At 40.9% G+C, this 13429-nt stretch overlaps 1 protein-coding gene across 1 annotated transcript; it reads left to right on the top strand.

Moving 5' to 3' along the window:
• Positions 1-1876: 1876 nt before the first annotated feature.
• Positions 1877-7664, top strand: LOC138035499 (uncharacterized). The gene is made up of 3 exons (XM_068882168.1): positions 1877-2858; positions 5891-6124; positions 7528-7664. The coding sequence occupies exons 1-3, from the start codon at positions 1877-1879 to the stop codon at positions 7662-7664; spliced, it is 1353 nt and encodes a 450-aa protein (XP_068738269.1).
• The last annotated feature ends 5765 nt before the right edge of the window (positions 7665-13429 follow it).

Below are 13429 nucleotides of genomic sequence, written 5' to 3'. Positions count from 1 at the left end.
TTTACTTGAACGTAGCAAAAATCTCCCAAAATGTTTGTCGCTGATCGTAACTTTTTATATTCTATATTCACGGTTTAAGATTAATGTTGTTTTCATGTCGTAAATATTTTATTCTCGATCGACCGTCCCGGAAACTTCCTTCTGCTCTTTCTAAATACTGTGTATCAATAGTTATTTGCTTTTTCATCAATATTTGTTTTGCATAAAGCAAGCTAACAAAATCTGTACCTTGCTGAGTTCGCATTTGTTAGCGTTAATAGTATTTTCGGTCAGATGCTTCTGTTTTTTATGAGGGGTTTATTGTTTTGGTCTCCCATCCTAACACTAACCCCGCTGAACACGGCCTAACCTCAGTGAAGGTTAGTATTACAAGGCTTTCAGATGCTCAGAGGAATGAAGGGGTAGTTTCTAAAGAAACTGTGGTGCTCCGTCAGTGGGGAAGTAGTATACAAAAATTTGGTTTTATCAACGGAGTTGGTAAATGTAAATTGGCCACCGTACAGAGATTCTAAAAGCTGACGTTTCGAGCGTTAGCCCTTCGTCAGAGCGAATCGAGGGATTAAGGGTTACCTGTAGTTTTTATAATAGAGTAGGAGCTACGCTATTGGTGGTAACATAGCAACGTGAAAAATAGGAATATATTAGTTAAATGAAAAGCGTTCGTTAACACTGTGAGGATTAAGGGTGCCGATTTGAAAGATGAATTTTTGTTCCAGATTCTTGCGGCTTTCCGTCGTTCCTAGATGTAGGGAAAGGCCGCAGATAGCAATGTGTTTTTTTGGAGTGGTTAGGCAGATTAAAATGGCGAGCGATTGGCTTAGATGCATCTTTGTCATTCTTCTCAACATCGCGAAGGTGTTCGCGGAATCGGTCACCTAGTCGTCTACCTGTCTCACCAATTTATAATTTATTGCATAAAGTACAGGTTATGCAATAAATGACATTTGCGGAGGTAAATGTGAAACGATCGGTGATCTTAACAGATCGCTTAGGTCCCGATATCTTGCTAGTGTTAACAATGAAAAGACAAGTTTTGCATCGTGAGCGCGTGCATTTGAAAGTGCCGGGTTGCTCGTGAGTTTTGAGGGCGCTTCTAACTAAAAAGTTGCCTACGTTTTTGTCGCGTTTGAATGAAATAAGTGGAGGATGCGAAAAGATTCTGACATTCTCGGGATCATTTTGGAGTAATTTAAAATTATTAAGAATGATGCTTTTGACTGCGTGATTATGAGGATGGAAAGTGAGGGTGAATGAAATTCTGTCATTCTTATCTTTTTGTGACGTTTGTAGTGATGACTGTCGATCAAATTGTTGGGCGCGATGATGGCCCGCTTTGACCACAGAGACAGGATAGCCACGTTTTTCGAAGAACTGGCACATCTCCTCTGATTTGCTGGAAAAATCGGAGTCATCACTACATAGACGTCAAAGTTTAAGAAATTGACAATGAGGAATGGAGTTCTTGACATGTGATGGATGTGACGATGAATACAACAAATAACTGTGTGAATCAGTAGGTTTGTAGTGCACACTAGTACATAGCACGTTGCCTCTAATAGAAACTTTGATATCTAGGAAAGCCAATGAAGTTTCCGAAATTTCCCAGGTATATTTAAGAGCCCGATGAAAAGAGTTGACGGAGGTTATAAATTGATCGAGTTCTTCTCTACTGGATGAAATAGCGCCAAACACCACAAAGATGGCTACCCTCTCAGACCTATCGTGACTTGCATTGGCTCTGCACTTTACAACACTTCTAAATTCCTCACCGACATCCTTGCACCGATCCAAAATCGTGCATGATGGGTTCTCAGTTGCTAATTCACAGGAGTTCTCTAACGAAATAGCCGACGTTAACATTCAAGATGATGAAACCATGGTTTCCTTTGATGTGGTGTCTCTATTCACCGCCATCCCTGTCGACAAAGCTTGCGATTATATCAGGAAGAAATTAGAGGACGATTTATCTCTCCATTCCAGAACCAACCTAGACATCGAGGACATAATTTCCTTATTGAATTTTGTGCTGTCCAATAACTTCTTCGTTTACAATGACACCATTTACAAACAAATCCACGGTTGTGCTATGGGTAGCCCCGTCAGCCCTGTAGTAGCCAACCTATGCATGGAAGAAATCGAAAAAACAGCAATCAACACGACTACTGTCTCGCCGAAATTTTGGAAGCGGTATGTAGACGACAGTTTCTGCATTATTAAGAGCGACGCTGTTGCCTCCTTTCACAATTCATTGAACTCAATCGATCAGTATATTTCTTTCACCATCGAACACGAGTCCAACGGCCAACTACCCTTTCTTGACACCCTCATTTCGCGCGATAACGGAAAACTTTTGGTCGACATTTACCGCAAACCCACGCATACGGATAGATATCTCGACTTCCATTCACACCATGACAGGAAACATAAAATCAGCACCGCTGAGACACTCCTGCATCGAGCTTTGAATCTCCCCAACACACAAGTTGGAAAGACCCGTGAAACTGCTCGTGTTTGCGCCGCTTTACACTCCAACGGCTATCCCAAAAAAATCGCTGCTGATGTTATAAGAAAGAAAGCGAGGCCTCCACCACCTACACCTACTCCAGAAGAGTTGGTTGGTATGTTTTTTAAATGGGTTGAGCCAACAAACCGACGCAACTTTGCAGTCCTTCCCTACATCAAAGGCATCACGGAACCTCTCACAAGAATCCTCAAGGAACACGACATCCAAGTTACTAGCAGACCAGTTAAAACTTTACAGCAGCATTTCCCTATCCCTAAGTTTCGACCTGCCGAAGACGACCAGTGCAATGTCATCTATAAAATTCCATGCGCATCTTGCCCGTGGAGCTACATTGGCGAAACTAAAAGATCCTTTACTACTAGGAGAAAGGAACATACGAGGAACTTAAAGCATTGTACTAAAGGCTCAAATGTCGCAAAACACGCGTGGACTTTTAATCATGATATTGACTTTAACAATTCTAAAATCATTGACAAGGCGAACAACCGGAGCAGAAAGACATTGGAGTCATGGCACACGGCAAAAACTGTAGGGGCAGACAACAATTCGTGCCCGCTCCCAAGACAATATCACATTCTCTTATTTAAACACTAATTTTCTTAGCATTTTAAACATTTTTTCCACTACATGCTTTTACCCTTTAATTTATGCGAATTTTTCGTTATATTTAAATTTCTTTCGCTTTTAGGCTTCACACATTTTTATCCGTTGAAGGCAGCAGTTCAGTCTGTCGAAAGCTCATAGTTTTTTCAAAACTTTTTACCAGAGAACGATTTTACTTTTTTCTTGAAGGGTTTATTGTTTTGGTCCCCCATCCTTACACTAACCCCGCCCGGCAGGGCTTAACTTCAGTGAAGTTTAGTATTACAAAGCTGTCAGATGCTCAGAGGGCACACTTGTGGTAAAAAGAAGTTGTGAGGGAACTTGAAAATTATCAACATGTCAGCCCAGAAGCCAAAGTTTCTCGCTTCTCTTTTATTTGTTATTCTTCAGAGACTGGAATGCTGTATTTCAATACCACACAATTCAGTGCCTTCTGATTTTCTGTAACACCTACCACAGGCAACCCAGTGTATGCTTCACGGAAGCATCTCCTTCTTAGAGAAAATGAAGACTAAAACTCAAAATTCACAAAAAAAAAAAAACGGCAAATGCCACCCTTATAGAGCTGAGTGGAGACTGAGGATAAGGCAGCGGTTTTAAGTTTCAAGAGTCTAGGCAGCCATCTTTGTTTTCTTTGTGACTTCTTGAACCGTGGCTGTGACCCAGTGTGCACCCCGTGGTTGGTCTGTGTTATCGATGTCCGATCAGTCAGCTAAAAAAGTAACAATCCTGACAAGGCGTACGTTTTTGTAAGTGTTAACAGTTAACACCATGTTAAAAATGTTGAAATTAATTTTAAAAACCGTTCGTATAATGAGCATTATACGAGCATTTTAGTGACTTTTTTTGGGACGACCGAGCATTTTAGTGGGAGAACTGAAGCATTAAGTTGGAGCATTTTAGTGAGGAAACAAAAGCATAATGTACACAAGTCTATTTTTAGTGTTTCAGCGTGCATTCCATCGTGCAAGCAACTTGATCGACAAATTTTTGTGGAAACGACTCCAGTGTCCTCTTCTACTACAATTTTATGTTTCCGTAATTCTAAATGTCTTCAACAAGACCTTCTTCCACGGATTTCTCCCCAAAGAGACTGATGTAATGTTTTCCAATGATACTTTTGCAACAGCAAGAGTAATCAGTTCTTAGCAGCGTGGGAAGATTTCCGTGCGGTATTAGACATAACTTAAATCCCGTCGTTATGTTATTTGTGTGATTTATATATTTCTGAGGTAGGAAAAATTAGATTTTGAAACTCCCTCCAAAATTCTGGGGTTTCCGAATTACTTACCGACTTCCTGTCGGACTGCCATTGTTATGCAAGCGACCAGTGAAACAAATAGTCAAGTCTATTATACAGTAAAAACCCGCATACAAGAACATGTGGATTAAGAACACCCAGGCTGAAATTTGGTAAAAAAGGAGCATATATATAAGAACACATTCAGCCTGAAAATTGAAAATTGTTCTAATATATAAAAACTCTTCCCTTTTCAGTTTAATAGAACAAACAGTGTCTGTAGCTTTACTATGGTGTTGCACTACGATCTCTGTATAAATGCTAGTAATTTCACTTGCTGTGTATAGCAAATGTACAATGTACTTAATTTTCTCTCAAAGTTATGTATTTTATCACAGTTAGTAAATCCCTTACATTTTTTAGAAGTAAAAAAATTAAGAACAATTAAGAACACTTTCAGGCTGATTTCACCTAAAATACCCGATATATAAGAACCCAAACAGCGTGAACCCCGAAAATGGGTGTTCTTGTATGCGGGTTTTTACTGTACCAGAGTCTCTCCGGGCGCTTACTCGCTGACCAAAATGGTTGCCAGCCAACTTATATCATATCTTCTTCTCCGGTCCATTACATTGTTCTTTCATGACCTAGATGAAAACAACCTAGCTCTTCAGTGAGTTCTAGTAGCTCAATGGGTAGATTAAGAAAATAACCGGTGATAAACATTGTATTGCTGTCTGCTGGAACTGCAATGAATTCTACATTGGCAAAACAAAACGAAGACTCCAAGACAGAAAAACAGAACATTTCAAGGCCCTAGCTAAAAGTGACCATTCATGAGCCATTGCTGATCATGTGAAAACCACTGGCCACGACATTAAATGGGATCACTTTGACATTTTAGAGTCCGGAAAAACTGACTTTAACTGCAAAATTAAAGAGACTTTGTTCATTCAAGAGCTAAAGCCTTCCCTTAATGTCAATATTGATAGTGAGAAGTTATTGCTGTTTTAGCTATTACTTTTCATTATGTCCAGACACGTACTGCTGCAGATCCTTTTTCTCAGTCTAGGTTCCAGACCCCTATTGTTTACGATATATATATAGTTTTTAAAAATTGTAACGGTCACTTTTAAAAATGTGTGTTGACTAGCATACGAAACGTCAAGTTTTATAAAAATGCGTTGGAATACAATGTTTATCACCGCTGTTTGTGTTATTTTCTTAATCAAGCTACGATGGCCTAAGAATCAATGGGTAGAGCATCCGACCGGTGTTATGGAGGTCTTTGGTTCGATTTCTGCCTACGAGTTTGATTTTTCAGTCGCCCTTCGCCCATTTCCAGGTCTCGTGCACTGGTTGAGTTGGATGCCCAAGTGTATTTATAAGAGAGGGCTAGCATACTTTTTCACTCAAGGAAAGCTTACTTCCAGAAAACTACGAGTTTCGGAGGATTGATTGTTGTCCGTTGCAGTTTTCTTTTTAGAGCCTAAAATCTGCAAATGGGCTTTTTTTTTTTGCAGCTAAACCAAGGATAATAATTCCTTTACGAGTGATTCGAACGGTCTCACAGCATTATGTGTGGTGCTTGTCTGAAGGAACGCCCCCGATCAACATATCATTGATGAACTCATCTACAACCTTGGCTTCCCGGACTGGAGTGGTGTGGAGCAAACTGGACCAGGGTGGTAATTATAGCTGCATCGCCACCAACGACGTTGGCACTGAGTCAGAGACGTTTTACGTTTCTCTCACAGGTGAGATTATTGCTAAGGTAAACCATGCAGTAACACAAAGTCTGGTGACCGTACTTTGGTTGATTTTCAAGAATCAGGTTGATGGAGTCCTGTTTAATGCCAACTGAAGAGAAATTAAAACAAACTCTTATAATTACTTCTATTTTATCTTAAGCTTCTTATTTTCAGTAGCATGTGAAGCTTATTTCCAGATCTAGTTTTGTTAAGCATTTGAGTGTTGTTACTTTGTTATCATAGGAAACAGAACTGTAAAAAATAAAAGTCCGAATTTTCGAGGGATCTGAAAGGCTATACTATACGTAACTGAAGAGAGAAGAGAAGCACACACAGTCCGAAAAACTGGTTTTTGCCCTGAGCGGGACTCGAACCCACGTCTCCCTGATTACTAGTCGGGCATACTAAGCCACTACACCATCAAGGCTACCACGCTGGCAATGCAGAAGATTAATGAGGTGACTTAGCGACGTGGGGATCCCTAGGGCCCAACGTTTTCTTCACCTGAGTTCCTCAGGGCAAAAAACGCTCAGGGCAAAAACCAATTTTTCGGATGAGTGTGTCAAAAGATAAGAATGCACTGTGTGTGATTTTCTTCTCTCTTCACTTACGTATGGTATAGCCTTTCAGTTGCCTCGATTTCTGACTTTCATTTGTTTTAAGCCCCGTCTGGGGTTATAGAGGCAAGGACACACACTCAGGTGAAGAAAACGTTTGGCCCTAGGGATCCTCACGCCGCTAAGTCACTTCATTAATCTGCTTCGTTGCCAGCGTGGCAGCATTGGTGGTGTAGTGGCTTAGCATGCCCGAGTAGTAAACTGGGAGACGAGGGTTGTGTCCCGCTCAGGGCAAAAACCTATTTTTCGGATGAGTGTGTCGAAAGGTAAGAACGCATTGTGTGTGCTTCTCTTCTCTCTTCAGTTACGTAGAACTGTAACAATGAAGCGCATTTCGAAGTCTAGATCAATTTTCTACAAGATTATAACCGCTTGTAGAATGGTAACCGTGTTACATACATGGGTAATGCGTATTAGAATAAAGGCTCGGCTTCTTGTGGTTGTTCTGTTCTATGGCCAAAATGTATTGATTGAATTTCCGCAAATATAACAAACCACACTACGCAAACCATTTATATTCTGGTGGGTCTTCCTCACCTCACGCCGAATGTCACTTTAAAAAAAAAAAATTATCTGATAATTTATTCGCAATTTTAAGATCAAAGAAAACTCTCTTTTGCTTCAAGAGCCTCTTTCACACCAAAACCACTCCCCTAAATTTTACCTTAAAAAGCCACCTGACCACTAGTCTTAAATGCAAAAACTATTTTTCAGACAATTGAAATTTAAATGAAATCCTGTAAAGGCTAAGCTATTTTTCGAGTTTTTGTCAAACTTATGATTTCTTTACAGCTTTTCGCGTTTGTGTGGATTTGTGTGACTGCAACAGCAGTACAAATACGTTTGAAGTTCAGAACATCTTTCACTGTACTGGAAAGAATTCAACTCATATACTGAACAACATTCCAATAACCACGACACAGCTGTGAGTTGTTAACTGATGATGCTTGAAAAACACCTCTATTTAGTGCTTCTACTCAAAAATAAAACGTAACAGTAGCGAACTTCACTGGCTGATAATAACTAAAGCCGATATCACATAAAGACCGCAGTCCCAAAAGAAACAAGTCGCTGACAAGTATGCCCTAAAAAAGGCACTGTAGCTGTACTTGAATGGCTTTTTGGACGCACACTCATTGATGGTTTTCAAGTTTCAATACAATTGAACAAACAGCAATTTTCTAATTTGGGTGTTTACCCAGTGCATCCATTGATAGTATCGTTAGTTTTGCACACTACCTCTACTTTAAAAAGAGAGGCTATTGTCCTACAGTGGATAAAGTGACCACCTTATTGATAGACCGGATAGAGCAGCCGTCGATGTCATCTCCTCAAATTGAAAATTATTTCTCCTTATGTGACCGTCAATGTTCGATAACGAAGCCAATTTTATTTTTCACTTTTTGCCCTTGGTATCAAATCCCAGTTTCTTCAGACTCCGTTTCAAAACTTTTTTCTGCATGATGATGCTGAATATGTACAATAGTACTATGTAGCCTGTTTTAGCGTCTCTTCATCAGATCGGGAGGAGACGAAAAAACACACGGACTTGAAAAAAGACGAGTGAGGTTTAGGATGAGTGGAGGCATGAGAGCCTGCAAGCATATCTGCTATATCAGTTCTTGACATATCCTCTGATTCGTCAGTCTTGACACCACCCGTTACCTCTTACCCTTCGCGAATTCAGTGCTCTTTTGACACACCTGGTGGCTCCCACTGATAACTCTTGATTGCGTGCAGCGATGAGTCGTTGTTGTTGTTGTTGTTTTGTTTATCTTTTGATTTGAATGAATGCCTTCGCGTTTTCGTCACGTAAGATCACTATAGAAGGAACAAGAAAGCTGTTTTCTCCGCGGTTCTTCCATGCAATCGGTTTCGGAAAGAGCTTGATCTTTTAGATGTCCATTCCAGTTGTCCACCATGTGAGATCAAGTGCGACAGTTAAAAGAGCTGGGCTTCTCAGCAGCCTCCAATGGTATTGATGGCAGTGGAGCACAAGAGGACGAGGCCAGAGTGAAAGATGAAAGATGTAAAATCGTTTTCGGATGGTTTCAACAAAACACTGACCCCCTATAAATTTCATAGGAAATGTTTAAGAAATAGAAAACGTGTACCGTGTTTCTATCGAGTTAAAGAAACACGAGTGAAAGTTTGGGAGAACGGGAACACGAGCCGCAGGCGAGTGTTTCCACAGCTTTTTCGAGTTCTCCCAAACTTTCACTCGTGTTTCTATAACTGGATAGAAACACGGAGTACATGTTTTCTATTTCTTTTAGAAAACAACGCGACGAGAAAAAAGGAAAACAACTTGTTAACTCTAATTATCAAAATGTAAATTCTCTTTGCTCGCGCCATCACTTCGTCAACAGCTCGTGCTAGTTTTGTGTTTCCATCGAGTTATAGAAACACGATTTTTAACCAATCAGCGCGCGTATTTTCTTAGGACTGTTTCTAAAATGAAATAGAATGAACTGATAAATGACAAATATAAACTTAAGGTTACCCCAAATCTTCGCGGGTGCTCTCCAGAAAAAAAATCGTATGCGTGCTGTTTCAGAGGAAACTACCACAAACTGTATATCAATACAACGGTAAAAAACGAATTTTGACACCGCTGGTCAACCGTTCACTTGAGTCTCGATACGGAAAGAACAAATAAGTGAACGGTACGGGGGTTGGCCAGCCGTGTCGAAATTCGTTTTAAGCGAGCTTTGAAGGATTTTGAAAATTTGAATATTTTGCCCCTTTTCTAAGCATGGAATGCTCGCTGGACCTTCAGAATTGGTCCAGGAGAAGTAAATTTATCCGTGTAGCCATCGCCGGAGTTTGAGCGTGACTGATGCCGGAGAAGTGTGATTTTATCGGCGAGATGTGAGATAATCTAGAAATTACTTTCCAGCCTTTCCTTTATATAGGTACGAGTGACAACCAGGAAATTTGAGGAGTCGCTTAAATCACATTCAATCAGGCAAATAACCACACAAAAACCGAGAAAATCACCACGACAATTAAGTACGCTTTTTTATTCAGAACTTTTGCGGAAAAATATCTTTTCAGTTTTTTATCGAGATTCCCACACAAGTCCTTACAATTTTTTACCCTCCTAGTCTAGGCCGCCTTTGGTCACGCCTTCTCGGAGAATTTTGGCAACATCGGGCTCACACTGTAAGCCGCCAGCCAATGATATGAAATTTACAGCAAGCAAAACGGCGCTCCGAAAAGGAATAGTGCTTTTAGTCACGTTTTATCCCAGTTAGCTTCCTCGCTCTTGTCTATTTTCCAGTGGTAACAATGGGAAAAACTAAAGATAAGAAAATTACAAGGGGGACGACAAATGAAACAGAGGAGCGAGATTACAGGGAGGCACTAGTGGCCGACATGAAAGCAATCGGTTAGAATTTGCCCTGCGCAATTTCTTTGGCTACTGGCTCCAGGTAAAGATTTGTCTTTATCCAAGGACTTTTCTCTTTTCTTGAGCGTTTCATCACGACGAAGCGACTTTGCTATTTATGAAAAGCATTTCGCGAGTGTAAACTTAAATGCTAATTATTTAGAATAGGAGCCGTTTTGCCGGGAAAAGCTCGCTGAGGAGTTTACGATTTACAAAGATTATAACGCCTTTATAATTTATTAACTTTTTTTTTTTTTAAGTTTTGTTTGGTCTAACTTTAATTTGGGCGAGAAAAAAATTTCGGCAAAAGTAGCCCGCGAACGTCTGGAGTAACCCTAACAGGATTTGCGAATTTGCCGAAGATCGTAATCACAACTACAAGTAAAACCGCCTCGCTAATTGTCGTCATGGCACCAAGCAAATGTCTTGACATGAATGGAAAGATCCGAGCGTTTCTTCTCCCTGTCCGGGGCGAGTGGGATCTGGTCGGGGGAGGGGGGCTGGGTGTTTAGCGGTCTGCTGAACAATTTGTCTCGTCAAGCTGTGCCGCGACCTTCATTTATCCACCGTCAACAAGCTTGTCACGGACGCTTCAAGTAAGAATTCAATGACACATCAGAATTTGCGAACAGTGAATTAAAATTTCACTTCTTTCAACAAGAATTCGTTTACCCTCGACGAACGAAAATACAAATCAGGGCAGAGCTGCTGTGGGAAGAGTTGGAATCGTGGGTGTAGACAATAGGGTGGGTTTTCATGATACAGGCCCATAAGGGTACCACTAAATCTCCCAAAAAATCCTGGTAAGTTTACTAATACCATTATCAATTTATTTAAATTTTTCACTCTACATTATTAACATCCATTTTTAGATTTCCTATGAATTTTATAGGGTCGGTGGGGTGTCAGTGGGTGATCAGCATACCGGGGGTCACCTGTTTTTGGAAGTTTATACAAAGCTGGCTATCAACAACGTCTAAAAAAGAACTAAAGGGAAGCAAACCGGGAAAGCAAACGGTAAAGGGTCGTTCATCTTGCAATGCAGTGTTGACATGCCTATGAATAAAGCAGAATGATCACCACAGAATGCCACCTGTTTTATGGTATTCCAACTCGCTGGAGATATTGTAAAACCGTTTTCTGGTAAAATAATAAACTAGTAGAAACCGACTCAAATATTAAATATTTTAAGCAAGAACCGATACAAGGTAGATTTGCGTGATTTACTAATGTCTTTTATAGTATGGGTAAACTGGTCCTTGATGAAAACAAGAATTCTGATTGGTTCTCTGAGAGGTACGAATTTTGCAATACGGAGCGCCAAGATGGAAGATGTACCGGTCACGAAGCAGTGCATATAGGTTGCCAAACTGTTCCCATTTTCTGTTTCCATTTTCTCGCACATTAAAAAAAAATGCGAGAAATGTTCTGTTTTCAATTTTAGTCATTCATGTCGGAGTTCCAGTGCGAATTTTACTTTCCAGAACCGTTAACAGAAGAATATAATAAACCTTATGAAACTAGCCTGCCACAAGTTCGGTCCGCGCTGGGGAAATACTGATCTCGTTCCTTTTTGCAAGTTTATGTACCTATTTCCAACCACTATTTCCCAGTACGGAACTTCACAGTACTTCAATAACAGCTATATATTTCGATACCCAAACCAGCCTTCTACATGTGCAATTAGAATTTACTGTCCACGGTTGCTTGCTTTAAAAATTTCAAATATTAATATTTTCCAAATATAGAGGGGCTTTTAGCGCAAAATTGTAAGTAAAAAGCTGAGAGGAAAAAGGGCGTAAGTGAACTTTTCTGCCGATTTTAAGTTTTCATCAATTTTTTTTATTACTGAAGGCCTGGATTGCTAAATTACAAAAGATATCATGATATTAAATATAACTGAGCAGTTCAGCCCTTCAATAACATAACAAATACATTTGGAAAATTCAGCTCAGCCTGACAAATCCCAAGAACGAATCAGTGGGCCAGTAGGGTGACGTCTAGCAAGCAACATCCATGGGGAAGGGTGTGGGAGAACTTTCCAAGCAAACCACCACTACCCTAGGTATGTAGCCACCTCATTGTGGAAGCTACAGGATTGAGCAGCACAATGGAGGAGAACTGCCCCCCCCCCCCCCCCCCAGCTGGTGGGCTTACATATCCCAGGGAGTTCCCACCAATTCCCTACCCCAGGTGGAGGCACTTCCTCGACAATCACCCACTCACCACTAACTTATCCTTCCAGGGACTCATCAGTTCTTGGCAAGAACAGGTGAGTCAAAGGGTGTGTAGCTCTCAATCTCACATATATACGGCCGGCTAATCTTTGCGTAAAGCGTTGTATGACCCATGTTTCACCGGCTCCACAGGAAGCAGGGATTTAAGGACACAGACGCGCTTGTGCATCGCCCAGGTTCCCTGATCGAAACGTTATCCCGTGCCAAATCTCAGCTCACTAGCTCTTAATCTCACAGAGATACCTGACCTTCTTAAGCACACATTCCATCCTGCCTACTTGCACCTTTTTACTTAACTGTTGCATTGTGGGTAATCCTTATAGACCAGGATCCTCTGCAAATAAACAAGATTCAGTTATAGTAAGATTTAGTTATAGTAAGTCGCCATTGGGGCCACGGAATCCAATCCAAACATAGAACAACACAAGGCAAATGGGCCCCGAGTCCCGCTACTTTGCTTTCTTTCCAAAGCTTTCAACAATTTACGCCACCAGCCGCTTGAAAACTTCACCATAACTTGACTTCGTCTGGCTCAAGAGGACGGCAATTCAAGCATTGCCGACCTCGTAACACCCCTTAGTTCTTCAAGAGTTGAACGTGACTTGCGGGCTTCCAGACTTATTGATGTCTGTCCACCAGCAGACGGAGAAATCGCTCGATAACAGCCCAACAAATGCCGTCTTCGTCAACAACCACCTATCGATCGTGACAGTTAGAGATCGAGTATGCCTGGGCCAGCATTTCCTTTCTGGGAAATCAACGCACTTTATTTAAAAGTTACTCAGCAAGGCAGACTATATTCTGGCTGGAGTTTGAACTTTTCACATCACAAACTAACCCAATTTTTGCTGCCTGTCTTTGGCTCTAGAAAGCAATGCATTTTGTAAGGACTGGAATGGACTCTCGGATAACCAAGCTACATCCATTCAGCCTTCTGTTTCACGTGCAACGGCGCGGCAAAACGGTATCTGCATTGGGATCGGCTATTCATCGAGTTACCAGTTGAGTTGAGTTTCTATGGAACGCCAACACTGTCTTATGTGAACCTCTTTCATTATATGCGGTG

The sequence above is a fragment of the Montipora capricornis genome, unplaced genomic scaffold (genome assembly GCF_036669925.1).
Source record: "Montipora capricornis isolate CH-2021 unplaced genomic scaffold, ASM3666992v2 scaffold_416, whole genome shotgun sequence".
NCBI lineage: Eukaryota > Metazoa > Cnidaria > Anthozoa > Scleractinia > Acroporidae > Montipora > Montipora capricornis.
Note: the sequence above shows the minus strand (reverse complement) of the source record. Positions and strands in the feature narration are given on the sequence as shown.

Bases quoted from the DNA above. Each gene is read 5' to 3' on its own strand.
- LOC138035499 (XM_068882168.1), top strand. From the start codon at position 1,877: ATGGTTTCCTTTGATGTGGTGTCTCTATTCACCGCCATCCCTGTCGAC. The intron at 2,859-5,890 runs GCGAAACTAAAA...TTTTTTTTGCAG, and splicing joins TTGCCCGTGGAGCTACATTG to CTAAACCAAGGATAATAATT. The intron at 6,125-7,527 runs GTGAGATTATTG...ATTTCTTTACAG, and splicing joins GTTTTACGTTTCTCTCACAG to CTTTTCGCGTTTGTGTGGAT.